Raw genomic sequence first — 23,038 nt, 5'->3', positions numbered from 1 at the left:
CCTCAACTTTTTTCCCAACATATAGTATGAAGTTAATCTGTTTTCTCAAAATTACATATAATCCTTCCTCATTGTAGAAGGTGAATGTGAATATAAAGTTAAATGGCTGCAGTCAATATGTCTTTTATTGCACCTGACTGAAAACTACATTTTCATTTGTCTTTTTGCTTCGATGTCCCAATAATTCTGCTCACGCAAACATCTTTGACTTATAAACTTCTCCCAACAGATGAATATGAAAACAGCCCAAGTGTCAAGCTCTGCACATATTCTACATAATTCTATAAAGTGACGGTCAAACATCCAAAAGGCAATTTTGGATGAAAACAAGCTTTGCTATATCTGCAGAACAATATGGATTAGATGGTAAATGGTTCTGACAGATAAATGTAGAGGAGTGTGGTTCACGTCACAATGTCCTCGTCCTACACTTGGTATAGAAGGTGAATCAATAATGTGAATGGACTGCAGAGACAAACTAAAGAATCCAAATTTAAATCACTTGTTGTGACGTCAATACAGTGAAAACTGTCAAACAGAGCAGAGGGTGAACTCTGAATTATATAAAAGACCTACTAATCCCAAACTGCATCTGTAAACTATCCAGACACTCTATTAATGAATCCTTTGTGCTATCTTCCAAAACCATTGTCACGAGTTCTCAGCAGGCCGACCTCATGTCAAGGTGGATGAGATCATTACTGCTTTCATGAGAGGAGACGTTACCTGACCACGTGATCACGACATGTTTGACATAACCGATCATAATTTACAGTATTTTAACTTGTACACACACGTCATCAGGCGTCATTCATTGATAAAGGAAGGGTGCAAAGTCACGGTTAGGTTAAGATATTATTAACAGTGTTTCATATCTAAACATGGTAAAAAAAAAAGTGTGTGTTGCATGATTTGGATGTTTCCCCAAACTTTCAGGAGCATTGTTGGCACACACACATGAGTTGTTTGCATCATCACAGGATGAAAATCACTGTCACACATGAACTGCAGGCCACATACCTTGGAAGACATCCACATCCTGAAGATCCTCTGAGCTCGGAGGTAATCATAGTCCTCTTGAGAAAAAAAATATTTTGTGCACGAAGTCCAGCGGACAGGAGAGGAAGTTGCTCACAAACTCCCCTCTGCGGAGTTTCCACAACATAGAGTCATTTTTGCTATAGCTTTCCATCTGCGTCCATGTAAAGGGATATTGTCATTTTGAGGTGGTTAAATGAAACTTGGGAAACTGTTGTTGCCAAGGCTCCAAGCCTGTCCATACAAAAACCTGGCGAGGAAGTCGTCTCTCCAGCCATTTTTGACTCGGATGACTCATGTGCTTAGCTCTCATGGTGGGTCAACAACATGAGGCCTTTTAGGCCTGTCGTGGAAGTTATGTCATAAAAATAATTCTAGCCCTGGTTCATTTGATGACTCCTAAATGCTATGTCTTATCAATGAAGGTTTAATTAATATTTACTGGTGGACAAGTAATAAATCTCTTAGACTTTTCCTTTGTCTGAGTCCAATTTTCATTGGCAGCATATTAGAGGGGTTGTTAATATCCTTAGTCTGCTCTCTTTGTGGAAGTCTCTCAAACATTCTTCAGCTAAGTTGGAGGATAACTAACTTATTACCATTGGCATGGCCTACAGTTTTTGTCTCTGAAATAAAAAGATGCCAAACCCAGCGCAAATTCTACATTAGTGCAAACAAATGTTTAACTTTATTGCATAACAGCAAAAAACGACCGTCCCTATCCATTCTCCTATTGACAGATGAAACCCATAAAGTGCGAATGCATAGGTTGTCTTGTCTACAATTTCCATTTTTTTTCCAATTCGGAAGCCCAGTCAGCTTAGATAAATTCATTAACCAACCCATTAGGCAAATATTGGTTGTAATTGTTCCTAATGGTTGGTTGGTTGGTTCTTCTGTGTGGAGAGAGGATTTAGGAGAAACTATTGTTCTGAGATGGAGAGAGTTAAAACTGCCAATCAGTGACTGTGTGTGTGTGTGTGTGTGTGTGTGTGTGTGTGTGTATGTCAGAGGGGACCACCTGCTCTTGGGCATAAAGAATCATCTTTATAGGGAATATTCTTCTTTAGAAACCAAAAAGAATTAAAAAAACGAAACTCTACTTGTAATCACACATCAGTCTGAATGGATTTTGAGTTAGTACTGTTTTTTCTGCTTATGTCTGTGCCGTTCCCTTTACTGGGGCTCTTGTCCAGGCCACACAGCGACTCCGTGACCCCCTCCTCCATCTCCATATACTCCGCTTTGTCGCCCAGCGAGGATCCAGAGGGCGAGCCTTTGAATTTCCTTAGAAAGTCCGGGAAATAAGGGCAACCCGGGGGCAAGCTCTCCACCGCCGGCGACTGGTCCTCATTGTCCGTCTCCCTGTGGTAGAAGTAGTTGAAGTTGGACACGATGACCGGCACCGGGAGCGCGATGGTCAGCACGCCCGCGATGGCGCACAGGGAGCCCACTATCTTCCCACCCACGGTGATGGGCTTCATGTCGCCGTAGCCCACCGTGGTCATGGTCACCACGGCCCACCAGAACGCGTCGGGGATGCTCGTGAACTGGGACGTGGGCTCGTCCGCCTCGGCGAAGTACACCGCGCTGGAGAAGAGGATGACACCGATGACCAGGAAGAAGATGAGGAGGGCCAGCTCCCTCATGCTGGCGCGCAGGGTGTGACCCAGGATCTGCAGCCCCTTGGAGTGTCTGGACAGCTTGAAGATGCGGAACACCCGCACGAGGCGGATTATTCTCAGGATGGCGAAGCTCATCGCCTGTTGCCCGTTGCCTTGGTGCTGCGCCAGGTCCGTGCCGAGAGTTATGAAATAAGGCAGAATGGAGACAATGTCTATAGAGTTCATAATGTTTTTAAAGAAAGCGGCTTTGCTCGGACACGCAAAGAAGCGGACTATGATCTCGAAGGAGAACCAGATGATGCAGACCGTCTCCACGATGAAGAAGGGGTCGTTGAAGGGAGTGAACCCGTGGTCCGGCTCGGAGGAGTTGTGTCGCGGCTGCAGATACTCCTTCTCATCCCTGAACTCCGGCAGCGTCTCCAGGCAGAAAATGACGATAGAAATGACAATAACTAGGACGGACACGACCGCAATGCCCCGGGCGGGACTCGAGCTCTCCGGGTACTCGAACAGCAGCCAGATCTGACGCTTGAACTCGTCCTCCGGCAGCGGCTTCTCCTCCTCCTTCACGAAGCCCTCATCCTCCCGAAACTTGAGGATCGCCTCCTCCCCGAGTTCGTAAAACTTCACCTCCTCGGAGAAGATGTCGAACGGGACGTTGACGGGTCTTTTCAACCGCCCCCCCGACTGGTAGTAGTAAAGAATGGCGTCGAAGCTCGGTCGGTTCCGGTCGAAGAAGTATTCGTTCCTCAGCGGGTCAAAGTACCTGATTCTCTTGTCGGGGTCTCCCAGGAGAGTGTCCGGGAACTGGGTGAGAGTCTTGAGCTGAGTTTCAAACTTCAGCCCCGACACGTTGATGACCACTCGCTCGCAGCAGCCGCACTCGCTGTAAACGTTCCCGTATCCGGACTGAGGTCGCCGGTCGGTGATCGACACCGTCTCCTCCTCATCATCCATGTTGCACAGAAAGCTCGACCTCTTGCTTCCCCTGTCCTCCTCCTCCTCCGCCGCCTCCTCCTCCTCGGCGCCCTCGGCCTCTTCCTCCTCGATCATGATGTCCTCCTCGGATCCGAGCAGCGCCAGCTCCGAGTGGCGCAGGTCCCCGCCGAGAGTCGTCCGGCTGCGTCTCCACCGGCCGACGCCGCGCTGCTTTTTGCGCTCTCTGAGAACTCGGTGCGTCTGCTCCGGCTCCTGCTGGTGTTGTGGCGGCTGCGAGGAGGAGGAGGAGGAGGAGGAGGAGGAGGAGGAGGAGCGCGAGGCGGTACCGCTGATGTTGTCGCTCGCGGAGGAGGAGGAGGCGGCGCGAGACTGATGCTGGCGGTTGTTAAGGAGATGAGCGCCGGAGGAGGATGATGAGGTGGTGGAGGTGGAGGAGGTGGAGGAGGTGGATGTGGACCCCGTTACGCCGCCTCCTCCTCCATCCGCGCCGCTTCCACCCTCGACCGCGGCCACAGCAGCCGCCGCTCGAGACTGTGCAGCCTGACGCTCCCTCTCGCGCTCCCTCTCCCGCGCGCGAGCTTGGGCATATCCATACGGCAGGTGACTGTTGCACCCTCCGTCCGCGCCCACCATGGCGAACTCCATCTTTAAGTCGGCTCGCTCCTACAGGGCGACGAGGGCGCAGGCCAGGGGGTAAAAGTTGCAGCTCGGAGCGCGCACGGAGACAGAACGAGGCATGTACTGGTTTGGAATGTGAATACGAGACCGTCACAATAACAAACACACCTCAATCCGGTCCATGCTGAGAGCCGTCCATGTGGCTACTTACATGACAGGAGATATTCACCTCCTCCTGGCCTCCGGCGGTTTATGACATCATTACCACAACCAGAAATATATATATATACGTCTCTCTGTATTTGGATGATAGCGGTCGGTGGCACAGCCTGTTACGCAGACGCTCCGTGCCCAAAACTTGCAGCGCCCTTTATTTGTTCGCCATCATAAATCACCAAGTCAACAAGCGACACCAAAACAGTCTCCCCCCCCGGTTCCTCCGGTGCCCATCAGGTGGTTAATTCCTCCACGAGCGTCCAAACGCGTCTCCCGGTGCTCAGTGGTCACTCGCGTGTGGCCATCTAATGCGCCGAGATGAATTTTGAAAACAGAGAAAATGGCCCAAAAAAAAAAAAAAAAAAAAGAGAAGGAAAAGGAGAGTGGATCTGCGCTGGTGTGTGATGGAGCTCCGGTGAATCTGCCTGACTTTCTCCTTCTGCCGCTCTGGAGCTGCGAGAGAAGAGACAACAGCAGTTGGTTCGGGCAACAAATAAATAAATAAAAATCTTAAAACGATGTGTTCGTTGATGTCCGTTGTTCTGGCGACATCACAGAGCAGGCTGCTACTCGTCTTCTATAATGTGAGGCAGTAAAACTTAATCAGCTCATTATTATTATCATTATTATTATTAATATTAGTGATGTTATTATCAGGCTGACGTGAGTTAACATGAAGACAGGGCTCTGGGAATGAAAGCATGGATGACATATATTTTTAGCGCAGACATTACGCACGGATTTTTCTACTCGTTAAAATAGCCTCCCCTCATTCTGACATCCATACTTACATCTGAAAAGGGGCCAAACCAAAGCCCTCTACAACAGATCTGCTGGAGGAAGAGGAGGAGGAGGAGGTAGGCTAGGTGAGGATGCAGCTGCTTTTTTCTTTTTTTTTTTTTTTTGCCCAAATCTCCCCTCTTGATTTCAGGGGGCAATATCTCAAATCCCTCGATCGTATTTCCAGGCAGCGACCATAACAACATCCACGGTGCTCTGACGCACTCTGAGCTGGAGGACACTTTGTTGGCTGCGTCTCGACGTCTTGTCTCAATTCAACAGGATCTGTTGCCACTTCAGCCCCCGGTTGTGCTGCATCGCTCCCGGTTCACAGGCAGCGACGGTGGGTTTTAAAAAAGAAAAAAGAAAAAGGGGGGCAGGTGTGCAGCGCAGGCAGCGAGTTGGCGTCAGCGGCGGCTCCGCACGGTCACACGGCGCAAAGATGCCGAGGGTGGGTAAAAGTTTACCTCCAGTGAGGCGAGGGGGAACGGCCCCACGGTGGAGGCTGAGCATCACACATCTGTCTGTCTGCCGCTGGAGCCCTACCTACACTCCCGTATCCCTCCCATTGTGTGATGATGGAGAGCCTCGGTGAGAAAGTCGCTCCTGTTCCGCAGCGCATGCAGGCGGTGCTCGGTCCTACCCCAGTGGATGCAGCCGGTCACTGCGCACCGTGCTGCAGTCTCACATCCAAACCTCTGCCCTTCACCATTATTGCTGGGTGGCAACCGGTGTCCTCACCCCCCACAATGAAATGCATTACCGATGGTGAAGTAACGTGGCCGGCGTAAAACGTCATTAAGCTCGGAATGTGGAGTCAGAAACCCTCCTCTCAACCCACCACAACAGGCACTGCTGGGTTTTATATTCTTCCACTCTTGGAAATGTTTCTGTCCTCACCCAGTTTGTGCCACAGGATGAAGAAATCCACAACAATATTTCACCCGAACCTGCACAGATTGTGTAAAAGTGAATTTACAGCAGTGGAGACATCTACAATGATTCCTGAATATTCTTACTCTGCACTGATTCACTGCAGCAGGTCTATCAAATCATCATTATTGTAAAACTGCAACGATTAGTTGTGTAATCAGTTAGTGGAGCATCATAATCATCATTGGCAAATATTTAGATAATCACAAAATAGTTCAGATCATTTTTTAAACCAAAACAAAAATCTCTTTTCTGTCTCAGTGTCTATTTTCTCAGTTTTATTTCACAGTAAACTGATTATCTGGAGCTTCTGAACCAGACAAGACATCTGAGTCTGTCACCTTGAATTTATTTTTCCTTTTTTTTCCACATTTTCCAGGCAAATCAATTAATTGAGATTGATTTATGGTGAAAGTAATTGTTATTGACAGCCCCAATCATAATGTATTTTCATGACACCCCCTCTCTGTGCTTCACAAACCGTAAGAAATCTAATGTTTTTGCAATCTCCCCTGTGACTACGCAGGAAACACAAACAAATTTAGTTTTTATTGTTTAATACTTTGATATTTGATAAAGTATATAGAGCACTTACTTCAGAAGTGAGTCCATTATTCCTTTTAGTGTATCCAGATAATACAATACAACTTCAGTGTCTTACCGTAGTAGAAGCAATATTAAACATTTCAGTTTTTCACCACTTAAAAGACAGAAATAACATCAAATCCACTGGTGCAGCCAAATACATGTCACAGATGTACAAACATCAACCCTGGAACATTCCAGTTGGTTTGAGAGTGAAGGACTTTTAAAAAAATATAATTTTTGCTCGAGGCATGGAAATATAAATAAGAGATGTTGTCGAGGAACGTTAAGAGGAAATATAACTTTCCCTCTGTTTCTCCCTTCGAGGCAGAACTCGTGTTTAAACTCACATAAGATCAGCTCTGCCTCCTGAACTGATTTAGAGATCTGCTAATGCAGAGTTTAACAACCACTAAATTAACGCTTTGTTTACATCATTAATATATGTAAACAGCAATAGGAGGTGGCATATATTTGGAACAGAATGCAAATGAATAAGTGATTCTGACTCTTTAGTTACTTATGTAAAATTTATATTCAGATGAATGTTTCTATGGAATAGAAGCCAAGAAACGTTGCTGGAAATGAGTGAATGAAGATTGAAAGAATAACCGATTTACTTACTGAGGACTTTTCAGTAGGAAAAGATTGAATGAACTTGATTATAAAAAATCAACACAACAAGGGAGTGACGCTGTAACCAGGAGCTTTTCATCCTCATTCCAGTGTTCAGGCAACAACGAATATAACTTGTCTGAGGCAGAGTTGTGTGATTCTCTCTGTTGTGTTATATTTCAAGGAAGTTTCCAAGGTTTGCAGGTTTGCACATCTCAGCCAAACTTTGTTTATAATAAAAATAAGTTGTGGGAATAAACTAAAAGAATAAATCTGCAGTTGAGTACGACAACAAGCCGTGAAGCGTAGCAGCGCCCCGCTCGCGGCCCTACCGTCGTCAGGTTACGTTGATGCGTGTAATCACATTATAACGCCATATTGGAGTTTTGACACTTGACGACACACGTCCTGGGTTTGAGCTGAAACAAGCAGCGTCAGTGAGTCCTAATCAGACGATGAACTTTAACACGTAAACATAAAGGGAGAGAGCCGTCTCATCCTTATAGAACCTTATAGAATTAGGTCAATGTATTGCTGTCCATGTAAACATAGTGAGTGAGTCTGTGCCTCCTGAGAACATGTCACCCAAGCGACTGAAGTGTAATGAGCTCAGTGTGTCCACATCAGTTCCACACACCTCACTGTCTAATTAGCGTAATACAATTTAAAACCACAGCAGCAGTTCACACAGTGTATAATTAAAGGTCACCTTCTTACCCTGAAACAGCAGAGCTCTCTGCTCCCCGTGTTCTTCATCTCTCACATGACCTGGAAGAACCTGGTTTAGTGCGGAGACTGCACCACAACACGCAGGCTAACAAACGACTGTGTTCGCGTATCAATTAGTCAGAGAATGCATTACTATTTAAAAACAGCTTTTACGAATGCATTACCTCTTTTGAGTGATGAGTATTGAAAACCCTCAGACAAGTAAGTGTAATGACTATGTTGGTGATTTTTCATGAATGTGGCCACGTTAACTCTTATTTATAAACAGGTATTTGCCACAGTTTGTAAGAATAATGATACTTGTCATGTAAGGACGGTTGTTTTTGAGCGTTGTTCTGTACAAAACAAGCAATTTGCTGATTAGTGGCCGATGAAATTCATCATTTAAAGGTCTGTGCTGACGTCTGCGATCAAAAATAAAACCAGTGCAGTGCCCGTGCTAAACCTGTTCGTTGGGAATGGGCTGTCTGCTCGATCTGTGGCGTTGCTGCAGCTCTGAAACGGTAAACATGACCACACATCAAGTAAAGTCCGCAGAACCCTGAAGCTACGAGTGTGAAGCTCAGTGAAGCTCGACTCACCGTGTGTTCACGTGGTATCGGAATAATCAGAAAAACGTTTTAGAACCATACAGTTTAAAATCATTTATACGTGTCACACCGGATCCTGTTTCTTCGCTCTTTGTTTACGATGCAGATATTGGACGGAGGAGTCAAGGTGTTTTTTTTTTTTTTGACGCCCTAATCACACAAATACAACATATTGTGTTCCCAGGGTCCATGTTTCTTCCAAGCACATGAACACACACCGAAGTCTGAACAAGGACCTTATAACTCTGGAAAATAGATGTGAACGATTTCTGGAATTGTTAGATGAAGAAGTGAGGACTCTAACTTAAAATGACGAGGTTACACAGTAAATCATTACTCTGCTTTATTCTGTCACGTTTTATCTTCATCTGTGTGTGTGTGTGGATGGTATTTGTCAGTAGTGCACATAGTGAGAGCATGTGCTGACTTTAAAAGACTCGACGTCTCAGCACCTGGCGAGCTAACTGTTGAGTCACTGTTATTGATCAGTACCCAGATTGCCACCACAGATTTATTTTGATCTCTTTTTTTTGTTGCACTATTGGACAGTAAAGGTCTCAATTCATTGCACCTTTGAAACCTCCCAGATTTAATTTGATTGTGCCGATAATTGGATTTTATTTTCCGCAGGTAACACTGCAGGCCTGGTAGTTGGATACGCAGCGATCAGTGCAGCCCCTCAAGTCCTGTCCGTTTGATTCAGTCCATCCACTCCACTCAAAAACTCTAATTAGGACAAGAACAGCGTGTTATTCCAGACCAGAGAACAGATACAATATTCCTCTAAGGAATCCTAATCATTCCCTGAGGCGTTTTTTAAAAAATCTCTAGTTTTACTACCAGATATTTTTGGTTGCTTGTGCTCTGCTTTGTTTTCATAAGAGAATATCTGAAAATTCAATGCAGATGGTTTTTGCGTTCTCACAGTCGTCTCTGTCCGTCTCTCTCTGGATGTCAGATACTTACCTATGAGACATTAGAGCAGCTTTTCTCGCCCTGCACAACATTTAGGCAATTTTCCACCCACCACACACCCACACACACACACACACATCATGCACACTCACCCCTTGCACTTCATTGAGTGTGCTCCTCAGTCAGCACCAGGGGGAGTTGTGAGGTCAGTAATAATTCGAGGTGATGGAGTGAGGAGAGAAGGTGCCTTATTATACACAGGTTCAGATGCACTCTGAGCTGATGCCAAAGCTGCAACAGAGCTGCATCTGTTTACAACTTCATCCTGCATCTTACTCACACACACACACACACACACACACACACACACACACACACACAGTGAACACATCCAGCTCTCTGAGGTCAATTTACATGAAGAGAAAAGCTTTATTTTGAAAGATGTAGTGAAGCAGCACGTCCTGTCAGCCACAACATGCGCATATTTACATTTATGAGTCAATCACTTGTTTTTCTTTACAGAAAAATATATTGAACGTGTGAAATTACGAAAGTCAGAAAAAATTAAGCCTTTACTCATTTAAACCTATAAACTGACACGTGTCATAGATCTTGATTATGCTTTGGTACACACACAAATATTAAAACTCAACCCATAAGGAGTTACATAAATATTAAACCTGTGTTTTACTGTCTGGCCGACAGGAAGAGTTACACTTATAAACAATATAATATATCTGCTAACACCTGCATTATACTGTGTATGAAATATCTATACAGTACTTATACATATGAGAACATAAAATAAAGCTTCACCAGTTAAATGACTTCAAGTCAATGTTCAGATTCTCTCCAGTTCCGGTGTCGTAGTTTTGCCTGAGGTCAATTTGGACCGATGATTTAAAATCCACTGGATTTAAAAGAAGTTGAGTGAACAGAGAAATCAGGAGGCAGGAGAGCATCTCTCTCATAAACACACAGCTACCACCTCCGTCCACACACAAACACGCAGCACAGTCACCAAACAAAAGTCTTGTCCTTGGCAGCGCTGTGGAGGCGTCTGCAGGAAGGAGGAGGGACGTGATGCAGCGCGTGCAGGGCCTCGGCCAGTCAGTTTTTTTTTTTTTTTGCATGCGACACGATGATCTACCAGGAGCGTGTTTCTGTCGGTAACCGTGATCACGAGCTCGCACGGTAGCAGATGGAGCGGCAGAGGCGGCGAGGGGAGGCGGAGGAGGGGAGCGGAGTGTGACTGAGTGTGTTTGTGGATGTCGTTAGTCCTGTTATCGCTGTGTTTACGTCGTGTTGATAAAAAGCGAGAGGATTCTGTTTCACAGCTCGACACCAATGACCCATGACTCAAATCTGTGATGTCAGCATCAGCTCGGAGCTGTTTTATATGTGGCCTCGTATAAAAACTGGTTTGAGCTCTCGCGCCCCAAAGGTGATAGGTTTTTTTTATTTATTGTAGTTTTAAGAGTTACGAAGCAGAAAATCGTTCCGGGCACTGAAACCATCACCTCATCCATCATTTCCAAATTGATTCCCAGTAGACTTTAATGTGACATTACAGTGCAGGTCTTCTCTTCTTATGGCTGCTGAAGGGAGAGAAGTAAGATGCACTCTGGGAAATCTCCTGCTGGTTTGAATGTCTCTGTAGTATTGTTTTGTTTTAGCTGGCTGCAGCACAAATGAGCTATTTTTAGTACCATAATATTGACATGTACTTGAAAGTCTCACCTGCCCTCCCCAGGTTCCAGTTTATGTGATTAGCATATCAATGCAGCGCAGGCACGGATGTGATGTGTTTTCAGCTGCGCAATTAATAAATCAATTTTCAATGCGGATGCACTCATTTTAAGAGGAATTACCAGCGACTCAGGAAATGACTAACGATGTGTCCTACTCCGAATACGAGATTAATCAGCTATGGCTGGTGTTCATTAAGGACAAACCGCATTAGCAACAGTGATGCATTTCAGCAGAGATTTCCTGAAGGAAGCGGCACCTCAGAGGACGTGGCAGACGCTCTGTTCGAGTCCTCGCAGCCTTGTTGGGCAGGTACTGCAGGACGCTGGGGAGCCTGGAGTCCCTGGAGGCCGCAAGGGCAGACGGAGGAGCAGTTGGATGAACTGCGGCTGCTGCCTAAATATTCCACTGTCACTGCAGAGGGTCCTGCTCGTGGTGCAGTGCTGAGTGAACGCAAAGCAGGAATATAAAAAAGTACTGAAAGCACAGTTTTGAGTTACTTGTTCTCAACTTGTAACTTTGATATTTGAGAGGACTTAGACCTCGAACAGAGGAAAAGTTCAGTGTGGAAATGTGCTTTTCAGCTCTCGATCAATCAAGTTAGCTTGTTTGTCAGTAGGATTACTCAAAAAAAACGTTTGAATGATTTTCACAAAACTTGGTGGAAGGAAAAGAAAAAAGCCAAGAGAGAAGTCCGACACATTTTGAGGCAGATTTGGACAAAGAGGCACATCCATGAATCCTTTATCACTTTCTTAGATATTGTGGGATAGAGAGGTTTTGACATTTTTTATGATTATCCAGAAAGTGATGTATTTATCTTCATGAAAAACATCAGGTTACTTGCTAACTTACTTACTTTAGATATTTAGATATTATATAAGTTCTTTTCTCTACTGCAGCCCGTAACTGCTTGTAAATTTCTTATTTTTTTTTGGTTTAATTAATTCCTCAACCACTGGATCCCAGTGAAAAATAAATTGCGCCTCGCTAATAAAAAATGTTCCATGGAAACGATTCATTCAGACTGATTATGCGGATCTTTCCCTGCCGGTGGAGCTTCCCTGCAGTCGCAGACGTTGATTAATCAGTTTTTTGGACCATGAACAGAAAAGTACTTAAATCCACGTTGGGAGACTTTTTTCTTTTCCTTCAGCATCACGTCACTGGCTGTGTCTTTTTCAATATTACAGTGTCTAGAACCTGACTCCTGAGATGAATGGGCTGACTCACTTGGTTCGTCTCATTTTTCAACAAACAAAAACACTTTTCTTCAGAATTATTTTAACGATGCCACAAAAACCGTAAAACACTGACTTTCAAATGTCAAAATGTTTTTCAGTGAACTAAGTATACATATATTTTTAACACATCATCACCGAAGTGCATGTACAAAGACGAGTTATTGCCTTTGACACACTGGAAAAATGACACAAAGCAATAAAGATGGGGGATGACTGATTAATTAGTGATGCTCATGTCGGTGTTTTCCACCTCGCTGCGGGGGCAGATGGGTGTTTATGTTTCTGCGATCCATCTGAGCCATTCGCTCGTGTAATCTAAACAAGATTTCCAAAGATACCGACTCGCTTCCCCTCATGTGTAGGAGGAGAGGCCTTGAGCCACGGGCCATCCCCGAACTGTTGAAGGAAAGAAACGAGGATTCGCCTTTTTAAGTCTCAACAGGTAGAAAAAATAGCACCTGACCGAGGCCAAACAGATTAAGTGGATTTATGTGCAGCACTATTTAAGTAACGGAGGGAAGAGTCACAGGTTGAACGCTTGTACAGATGTTTACTGAGTAAGAGAAGGAACAAGACTCCAGAGAGATCCAAGGCGACAGCAGAGCTCTTAAGGTACGTCTCCGGTTCAGGACTGATGATTACATTATAGTTATATAAATCTATCGCATCTTCATACTGCATGTAGAGGGTGTTTAAAGGAATTGTTTGTTCTGATAACTATGAGTTAAAGTTTTTCTTGGCACTGAGGATGAAACCTCAGGTGAGTTTAACTCTAGAAAGTGTTTCTTAATATGTAAATTCTTCTTATCTTCTTATGATTCATTCTTCTGTAACTGTTTCTTTAGAGATGCAGCTTGATGGATGTTTTAACCACACTCACTACACTTCAATAAAAATTTACATTTTCATCCTGTTTTATCCTGGCAGATATTTTTTTAGTTCTCTGCTTTAAAGGACAGATGCATCTCTGAGGTTTCTCCGCTCATTTGTGGTGTTCATGGTGTCAAAAACACACAGAAATGTAATTTCTTCTCACTCTTTACCTTGAAAACGAAATGTTTGTCAGGAGTTTGACAACTTTTGGACCTCAACCTTAAATCTGAGATGTGATTGAAACATCAAGCTACTTAATTTATTTGATTTATAAGAAAAAAAAACCATCACTGTCTCTCTTAAATCCACATTAACGTCCGTGGATCCTCTGACACGTTTTTCAAATGTGTGATGTGAGACCTGCTCCCCTCTCGTGGCAGACGTCTGTGCTGCACCCAGCAGAGGATGAAGCTGGTCGTCATGGCAGCCGTGCTGGCAGTGGCGGGGGCGGGGCAGGGCTGCAGCTTCGACTGTCGTCCAACCAACATCAGCATCCCCGTGGAGAGCTGCGGCAGCACCGAGTACATCTCCACCACCGTGTGTGCAGGACAGTGCTACTACGAGGTAACGCACGACTCCAGCTCCGCCTCTGACTCGTTCATAAAGAGACGTGTGCACGTTTGACCTTCTTACGCACACGAGCAGGTGAAGCTCTGCACTGATGACTCTTCAAGTCGACACACGATGAATATTATCATGAGGTCGAAAGCACGATTCCTTTCTTTCTAGTCGCAGCTCCGATAAGCTCCAGTAAGTCAGTGAAGCTGAAGTGTAAAAAAACATACACGTTGTTAAAAACCAGTGTTCATCTCCAACATTCAACCAGGAAACTTCTAAAACATGAAGAGTTTTAAACAGATTTATTTTTATTAGAACAAATCACCTCGTGTTGGGATAATAACTTTCTTTCAGTTTCATGTTTTATTCCCCACTCAGTGATTTTAATTGTAAAATTAGTCTTCTTTATATTTGTTCATTTGTTGTATTATTGTATTTGTGTTTCATTAGTCTTTCTATTCGATCTGTGTGTTTATCATCTACTACACTAACCTGCACTGGGTCGTTTCATTGATTCATGTGTGCATCCTGTTTGAGGTTCAGGTTCATTTCTTATGAGGTGTTTATAATTTCAGAAGCACCTTCATCAGAGTTTGTGGTTCCTTCACCTTTTGTTTTCCTCTGGAGTCATTGTGTGTTATTGTGTTTGTGTGTGTCGACGACAGGATCCGGTCTACATCAGCGAAACAGGTCCGGCTAAACAGAGGATCTGTAACGGTGACTGGTCGTATGAGGCGAAGCACATTAATGGATGTCCGGTGGCTGTCACCTACCCTGTGGCCAGACACTGCCACTGTACTGTGTGTAACCCAGGGAACACTGACTGCGGACGCTTTCCCGGAGACATACCCAGCTGTCTGCCCTTCTGAGGAACCCACCCGTCCACTCTTCAGTTTACGTTCTCCCTTCGTTGACACTGGACTGAAATAAAAGCTCAGGTTTTTGAGTTTTGTTTCATAATCTTTGAAATGTGTTGTATCCTAAAAGCAATGAAATTAAACTAGTCCCTTAAAGCCTCTGTAGCGTACATTCTGTGTTCTTGCACATAACCTGTTAATCTCAGCCAGTATTACATTATATTAATATATTATTATTATTATTATATTGTGTCACAGTGAATTATTTGCTCATAGGAAAGAACACAAAGTGCAAACAGCCGCATTGTGTGCTCTGGATGGAGGAAGCGTTAATATGAGCAGTCAGCAAAAACATGAAATATTCTCTCCCTCGGAAAAAAAGCAAGGACCGGTAAAAACCGAGTCCCTGCCTCTGCTTTGTTTTTTATCTCTTCGCTTTATAATTCGGGAAAATAGAATCCAAACTCCCAGCAGAGCAGAACTAATGGACAAACTAATGGACTTTGCAGAGAAATGAGGAGAATAAATCAGCTCTGTGCCTCCACGTCCACCAGGGCCTGTCATCGTTTCTACGGTACAGGATGGAGGAGCCTTGTTTTTTAGCCGAAAGCAGGTGAAGCTTCTGAGTCTGCACATTGTTAGTGTGACGTCTTAATCTACACAGAGACAGGGACAAAGCGGAGACCACGGCTCGTGACAGAAGTAACTCACTAACACGACCAGTTGTTAATTACCACGCTCAGCGTTACCAGCCCCTTTACCGTGGAGGGTGTCTTCTTCAGGTTAACGGTACCGTGTGTGTTGTGATTCATTTTAGTATTTAATGTTTGCTCAAAGGTACAATCATGGACTCTGGTGGGACGGAGAAGGAAGAGTCGTTTTTCTCAATAAAGAGGGGAGAAAAAAATAAGCAGCTGCAAATAATGAAATATTTTATTGCTTTTAAAAGATCACTTGTAAAAGAGCAAGTGACACCACAGGGCTTGTTGTGACAGTGTGGTTATATTTCAAGGTTGTTTTTCTCATAAGTGGAATCTAATGTTCCACTTTGTGGGACTCACAGAGAGGCCGAGTGGAGTCTGCATGTTCTCCCTGTGTCTGCAAAGGTTCTCCCTCGTTCTCCGTCTTCCTCTCACGATCACAGAACATGCAGGTTGGATTCTAAAGTGACCGTTGGTGTCAACGTGAAGCATGAATGGTTTTTCTCTTTGTAGGTCAGCGCTGGGATTCACTGGTGACGTGTGTAGGAGGCGCTGAAGTTTATATGGGTCAGAAAATGACTCCTCATTTGTGTGATGTCACAAAGACGTTACAAACAAGACGGTAAATTATGGCATATCAGTTTTTTTCCCAGGTATCTCTGCATCACACAACCCGAAGCTCATGAAGCTTTTCACTGCAGTAAAATTTAATCTGGAATTAGTTTAAATGTGTGAAACTGCAGGAAAGTTGTATTTGGTATCAATATTCCAGCGTCAAAGCCAAAGTTCCCTAAAGAGATCAACGATCAGTGAAATGATCAATGATTGAATGTTTGTAAGGGAACAGAAGCCGCAATGAGGCTGGAGAAGGAATGAGATGTCAACAGATGATTCAACACGTTTTCAACAAGTTTTCAACTTGTTCACAGGTTTAGAAGAAAAGTTGAGAATAGGAAACGCTGCAATCCCGCAACAGCGTTACTTTAGCCAGCCAGCAGGGGGCGAACAAGACGTGTTGTGATCCCGTCCGTCCTCATGATGCTTCTGTGATCAGGAAGAAAGTTGTGGCGGCTCAGTTACTTCATCTTTTCTGTCAACATCCTGACAGACCTGAGACCTTTTCACATTCTGCTTCATAGATTTTGTTTCAGCCCTTGTCTCATGCACACACACACACACACGCACACACACACGTACACACACACGCACACACACACACACACACACAGGCTCTTCAGTCTCATCCTCAGTTCGATGCACTGCAGGCTGGATATCTGCTGACAGATTTCAGTCCATTCAGGTCACTGGTGTCCTTTAATAGCAGCTTGTTTTTGTCCAGCGGCTCCCCGGAGGCTGCTGCTCTCTCCTCTCTAACGACGGCTGCAGCCGATATTCACATCGACATTTTATCAAGTTTATAGACGAGTCTGTCACTCGGCCTCCTCTGCTGCTGGGAGGAAATGGATGCAGTCATGTGGTAGATGACTTTGTGTCGGGCTGAAGACAGTATGATCACAAACGCACATTGTGACTTCTATCGCTGGCTATCAGAAGACGCAGGTGGACACGTATGTGCAGACGTTGGAATGGTTTGGAATGAGTGAAAAGTGAAAACATCAGAGTTCCTACATTTCCTCTGGGGACCTTGAACGTCTCAACAAACATTGAGCCTCAGTTCATCCGGTAGTTGAAGGATTCAGTTCCTCGTGAATGGTTCTGGTCATAAACATGAACATACATCATGAGCAGGAGTGTTTCAAGGGAATCGGAGGGCCTCGGGCAAAAGGGGCAGGGGGGGGGGGGGGGCACAACATTAAACCAACACCCCCCTCCCCTCCAGCCACCACTAAGAAACACACGACCATTACAATCTTCAGATCTGTGAGTTTGCAAATACATAAATATTAGTCTAAGTGCAAACCTCCGCCACCATTATGAAGCTTTTTGGCAGAACGATGGCAGCGTGGGGTCAATGTCGGGGGGTTTGCAACCATGGTGCATTGCAGTCAGTCCTGTTTAACGGCACATAGAGTTTAAAGAGGTTCTCACAGAGTTGTTGTCGCTGCAGACTTCAGTAATCAACTTTTCTTCAGGTCCTTTTCTCAGCTCATGGCTCCACGCAGCCTGTGACGCTTCTGCTCGTAAGAAATGAACACATGAAAAAAATGCAGTATTTAAGAAAGTGAGAACAAACGTCTGGATCTGCCGTCTGATCTGGATCCGCACCCGAATTTTATTGTTTTCTTTCCCGACCGCGTCCTTCCACCGAGGTTGATGGATATCTGTCCAGTAGTTTTTTTCTGTAACCTTGTTGGAGATACTGAATCTATTTGACAAAAGCTTTTCGTGTATTGAGTTGAGTTTGAAAAGTGTCCAGAGACGGAGCACTGCAGATTTCTGAATGCACTGTCACTGTGGGTTCTCAGGAGGATGCAGAGCGAGGCCGTGTCCGATGGCCAAAGTTTCCGGGATGGAGTGTAGGGGCGGAGGAGGTCAGACAGGTACCGGGGGAGGGGGGGGCAGGGCACAGAGGGATTTATAGGCGAGGAGGAGGATTTTGTAAATGATGACAGGACTGCAGTGAAGATGGATTAGGGGTGGGGGGGGGGGGTGGGGGGGGGGGGGGGGGGGGGGGGGGTGCCAGGTGAGAACTTTGGCAGCTCGTGCTGGAGCCCGTCCAGGTCGATGCCGGGGAGCCCGGACAGGACTCCGTCGCCGCGGTCGAGACGGGAGGTGATGAAGTCGCGGCCGAGGGTCACAGAGTCAGAGAGTGACGAGCGGAGTCTGGAAACATCGATAACCTGCAGTCAGAGGCTCCGATCTGATGTGAGAACATCGTCTGTTCTTTGTGCAAAGTCAATTTACTCCGTTAAATTTGAGCTTGGAGCAAAACTTCAGCTGCTGTGACGAATGAGTCGCTCTCTGCACACACACCGACGCGGTTTTATAAATATTAATAAGCTTTATTTATACATAGCCCTTTAAAAATGAGCGTCTGGATCATGATACATTATGAAGACAGCATAACTGAATTCCTCTAACGGACTGAACACCTCCTCATCCACACAGCATCGAAAAACAAAACTCCACTCTGTTGTGATTCCTCAGCGTTCCCTGGAAATAAACCGAGGAAATGAAACACCGGACTGTGACACCTGACCTCCGGCTGAGCTCAAGGACGACGGGATGAGTATAAATGAGACATCAGTTGGCAGCATGATGAAGTGCTGTGTCATGCTGCTCACCTGCTGCAGTCTGTTAGTGCACAGGGGGACGTGACGGGACGAGTCCCGTCTGTGACAGTCCAACAAACTGACCTGATGGAAATACAAAAACAACTATGACATTTTAAAAGGCTTCGTTTATAGAAGCAGGATTCCTGAGAATCGTGACTTAATGTATTTCCTCATTAAAAGGCCTCTTGTTGAATATAATGAAATTAGACTGATGATAAACTTAGTGGAATTATGAGGTTCAATTTAGAAGAACTCCTCCACACCTCTGCTCACGACTGAGACGACAGACGGTTAGATTCAAGGTTTAGCTTCTACCTTTGAATTATTAATTGAATTATTATAATCACCTCCAGAGGTTGTTTTTTTTTTTTTGTTGGTGGATTTGTTTGTTAGCAGGACGATGCAAAAACTACAGGACGGATTCCCAGGAAACAGGAAGTTGTGTGGTGAGGGGACGAACTGGGATCTGGATCAGGGGACAGTTCCAGGAATTTTTTAATCGCTCTCGTTATTATCAGATGTGACGTTTTTGACATTGTCATTGATTTCTCAAAGAATGATGAACGGATGTTGATGACATAAGTCAGACATGATGTGGGGACTGAAAACTATGAGTGTGAGTAACTTGGTGCAGCTTAATTGAACTTAAGGGGACTGTTCATTAATCAGCTTCTGAAGTAGAAGTGGTCATGCATAGATTTAGTTCCATCCAGTTTATCACAGGTCTGTTTATTTCACAGTTAATACCCACAATTCACTGTTGATTCCTCATGAATTTAAGTGTGTTCTGACAACAAAACTATATAAACACCATCTGCACTACAGATCATATTAACTGTGTACATGTAAAATCTTTAATTTCTCTCCTCTGGGCCGTAGTGTCAGTTTCCTTTTTCTTACATGATATGATTTCACGTTTTTTCCTCTTCTGCAATAATCCAGGTAAATAATAAGTGACAGTTTTTTTTTAAAGAATCAAAATTCAGCATCTCACTGCACAAAGTGGAATTTGAGATAATTTCACAGGCACCAGCTGCAGATGTTAAGATAAATCAACGGAGCAGACGTCAAATATGAAACGTTTATTGACACAAGCTGTTCCATAAAACTGATTTTTTTTAAAAAAGGCTAAAAGGAAAAAACTAGGAAAAGCACATTTGACATTCAGCAGAATACGTCGTACGTGGTTCTGTTATGTTTCCTGCCACAGGCGGCAGCTTTGCAGAACATGATGTAAGTGGAGGATCCCTTTACACAGCGTCAAAGTCTGTCTGTAAACCAGAATGACCTGGAGCTGAATGTTTCCCAGAATCCCTCTGGATCCATCTTTAAAACCTAAGAGTCACTGTCAACTAAAGAGCAAACTTGTTGCGGATTATCTCTCCACCCTCGACCTCCACCTGCTCGTAAAGCCACTTCCTGTCGCAGCGGCACTCCACTCCACACTTGCGTGAGCCGCATTCAGGGCAAGGGTAGAAGCAGCCCATGCAGTCCACGTCCAGACAGTCACACATGTCCTTGCCGTTGGCGAGCAGCTGACCTTTGTTATCGTACACTCGGCTTTTGGCTGCAAGTGGCTGCCTGTGTGATCCAGAGGGAAACAAATGATATCAACGAGTCATCTCTTCACTCAGCGTCGCTTCTTGATACATTTTCTCCTCGGGGGATTTCTTTAATTACTCCCTCGCTTATTACGTCTGTTGTCACAACAATGTCCTGGATCTGTGAGAACGAAAGAGAGAGCCACACAGTGTCTCACCTGTCGGACAGCTGTTTTCCTCCGCGGCCGCCTCGTCCCCCCTGTGACAACAAGCACAAGAACATGTCAGGTTATGTAATTACTATTGTTCCTGTCACGTTCAAATGACTGATCATTCAGATGGCAACGTATTCTCTACCCACAGTACAGACAGCAGCATCAGACACCTCACCCTCATTCCTCCTCTCTTGTCTCTGCGTAGATTTGCAGCTTCTCTCGCTTTGTCTTTGTCAGCTTGAGTTCCAATTTGATTAACGACAGGCGTCTCCTTTGGTACCACTCCTCGTTTACGAAGTTCAATCTGTGGAATGTTCACAGTTATCACTCGCTGCTGTTCGAGCAGAATATGGACTTTCTTTCTTATCTTGATTCAAGAGCGTGTTCTTTCATTTTGAGAGCAATATTTCACATTTAGTTTCGCTGATGCTGGAACTGAAGCACAGAATGTTTGTGCAGAAGCAGATAATGTGAGTGAAGACAAAATGTTTGAGAACATTACAAAATCTGAGCGTGAAATGAACAAATAATATTCTTAAAATAAAAGACCACACTCTCAAGAAAACCATCAGAAGAATATATAACGTTGTGAGTGTGCACCTTTGATGAATCCTGTCCGGTGAAGACAGTGGGAACTGCATCCTCTCGCAGAAACTGTTTACCGTTGTAGTCCCTGAAGCAGTCGGACCTGAAATGCTCGGAGCAGAGGCAGGTGTTGATGGTTGGGATGAAGTTTTTCATCCCCAGGCTGTGAACCCATTTGCTGGCAAGTTGAGGTTTGCTGAGCGGGAACCTGAGACACAGGAGAGGGAGGAGACGGCTTTGAACCAAGCTGCAGGATGTGAGACTTGAACCATTTCACCGGTTTGATTTTTCAGATTATAAAGCATACTTAGCATATTCAAAGATGAACTTTTGTTTCGTATGTTATTGTACTATCATTTTCTTGTGGTCTCTAGTTCACTGTCTCAAGTCAGAGAATTTATATTTAGTCCATGAAAGCAGATGAGATGCAGTTCAACGGGCTGAATCTCGGTTTTCTGACATGAGTGTTTTTAAGTCATCCGACTTAATCAAGACAATTCCATGTGATTAAATACTGTCTTCAAATTCATTATATCAGGATAGACGAGCAATATAAAGTTCAAGAGGCTCAGTGACAGGATCAGAGCTGCTGTTGCCTTCAACTTTGTGTTTTTCTAAAAACATTAAAATTGTTAATTGATAGTTAAGCTTTACGCTGATACAGTTGCTTGAGCAAATTGGATTTCTGATTAACTTGAAGCAAAAAGATTTCTGTACCTTTTAAATATAAAAAGTAGGAAAACATTAAACAATAACTGCAGCACGTACAAAAACCTCGGCACCTTACTACGCCAGCAAGTATCATAGCTAGCTTAACACTTTGCATTGAAGTCTTTTGCTCGTTGATTGATTCGCCTTCTCCTCTTGCAGGTGACTCCATGTTCTCGGGTGTTCTTGGAGTTTTCTTGCACCCGGCATGTTTACGATCTACCCACAGATGTTCAGTGATCTTCGGGTCAAATCAGGGAAAACCCTGCGTGCGGTTCCATTTAGTTTTTCTTGAAGTACTTGAAGATTTTGAGATTAGATTTGGATCATTGTCTAAACTGACCACAGGATATTTGTGTCCGGAATTAGCAGATTTTTCCTGTTCCACAGACTGACACTCATCTGATCTAAAGCGGGGGAGACGATACTCAAACCGGGGAAACACACAAGTCGTTGTATGATGTCAAATTGTTGGGTGGTGGCTGGAAGTACAGGTTTATTATCGCTAAGAGAATACCTGCTAACGTTAGCTCTGGTAAGTTGCACCAGAGTTTTTAATGGAATCGGGTTATACAGATGCTAATGAGACTAAAAACACTGCACCGCTAAAGAGGACGTGACGTATTTATAAGTGATTTAAACCCAAAGTCAACCGTGTTTGTTTTCTACGCTGCGTTTTGTCACATTAGCATTAAAGCTAACGTGAAGCTTCCGCTCCTCCGGTTGTAAACTTACCTGTAAAATCGTATTTCCGACCCTTTCACGAACTTATTGTTGCATCCGGTGGCCGCACAGATGACGGGCATTGTGTCGTTTCCGGTAAAAAATAAAAAACAACTATGCGATTATGTCGAAAAGTCAAAAATGCGCAAGAAGAAAAAAAAAAAACCTCAACCATCTGGTGTTTGTGATTGTTTTCCTCAGGCTTCTTCCTCGGTGGAAATAAAATGTACATCCGGTCTAACTTCCCGTGTTGCCTGGGGAGCGCGTGCCCCCTAGCGGCGGCTCAGATAGTTATTCAGAGAGAGACAGGAGGTGGAGATAAATTATGTTGTTCTGTTCTTAAAGGAAAAGTAATAATAGTAAATATACATTTTATTATTTATATCTGCCTTTCACAGCACTCAGGGTCACCTTACCAAAAAAAATATATAACTGTGAATAAAACATGATGTAGTTTGGCCAAAT

General features: G+C 44.4%; 3 protein-coding genes across 4 annotated transcripts in view; 1 reads left to right on the top strand and 2 right to left on the bottom strand.

Annotated features, from left to right (window-relative positions):
- Positions 1 to 6,619, bottom strand: part of kcna4 (potassium voltage-gated channel, shaker-related subfamily, member 4) — a 47,898-nt gene extending 41,279 nt beyond the window's left edge. Inside the window, exons 1-2 of the mRNA XM_069527072.1 lie at positions 5,228 to 6,619; positions 1,021 to 4,889 (exon numbers count right to left, since the gene is read on the bottom strand). Coding sequence (XP_069383173.1) covers positions 2,148 to 4,247 — 2,100 coding nt within the window. The 5' untranslated portion in view covers positions 4,248 to 4,889; positions 5,228 to 6,619 and the 3' untranslated portion in view covers positions 1,021 to 2,147. The remainder of the gene's footprint in view (positions 1 to 1,020; positions 4,890 to 5,227) is intronic.
- The window catches only part of fshb (follicle stimulating hormone subunit beta), an 80,550-nt gene extending 65,525 nt beyond the window's left edge, over positions 1 to 15,025 (top strand). The window contains exons 1-3 of one of the 2 annotated variants that reach the window (XM_069527094.1): positions 12,875 to 13,188; positions 13,830 to 14,013; positions 14,673 to 15,025. In XM_069527094.1, the coding sequence (XP_069383195.1) occupies positions 13,855 to 14,013; positions 14,673 to 14,876 (363 nt within the window). In that variant the 5' untranslated portion in view covers positions 12,875 to 13,188; positions 13,830 to 13,854 and the 3' untranslated portion in view covers positions 14,877 to 15,025. Of the gene's footprint in view, positions 1 to 12,874; positions 13,189 to 13,829; positions 14,014 to 14,672 lie in introns of those variants that run through there. The other variant, XM_020099391.2, reaches the window with a different exon arrangement.
- A 4,843-nt stretch (positions 15,026 to 19,868) lies between these two features.
- Positions 19,869 to 22,807, bottom strand: arl14ep (ADP-ribosylation factor-like 14 effector protein). Its single transcript, XM_069529781.1, has 5 exons — positions 22,586 to 22,807; positions 21,158 to 21,350; positions 20,733 to 20,861; positions 20,561 to 20,601; positions 19,869 to 20,382 (listed from the first exon to the last, which is right to left on the bottom strand). The coding sequence occupies exons 1-5, from the start codon at positions 22,654 to 22,656 to the stop codon at positions 20,154 to 20,156; spliced, it is 663 nt and encodes a 220-aa protein (XP_069385882.1). The 5' UTR covers positions 22,657 to 22,807; the 3' UTR covers positions 19,869 to 20,153.
- Positions 22,808 to 23,038: the final 231 nt, after the last annotated feature.

Source organism: Paralichthys olivaceus, chromosome 1, assembly GCF_024713975.1.
Source record: "Paralichthys olivaceus isolate ysfri-2021 chromosome 1, ASM2471397v2, whole genome shotgun sequence".
NCBI classification, from domain to species: Eukaryota; Metazoa; Chordata; class Actinopteri; order Pleuronectiformes; family Paralichthyidae; genus Paralichthys; species Paralichthys olivaceus.
This window is presented reverse-complemented; position numbering and strand designations above follow the sequence as displayed.

What these genes read in the sequence shown, in the direction of transcription:
- arl14ep (XM_069529781.1), bottom strand. Translation starts at nt 22,656, where the DNA reads ATGCCCGTCATCTGTGCGGCCACCGGATGCAACAATAAGTTCGTGAAA. An exon ending in TCGGAAATACGATTTTACAG is followed by an intron (nt 21,351 to 22,585) that starts GTAAGTTTACAA and finishes CCTGTGTCTCAG; the next exon opens with GTTCCCGCTCAGCAAACCTC. An exon ending in CCGGACAGGATTCATCAAAG is followed by an intron (nt 20,862 to 21,157) that starts GTGCACACTCAC and finishes AACATTCCACAG; the next exon opens with ATTGAACTTCGTAAACGAGG.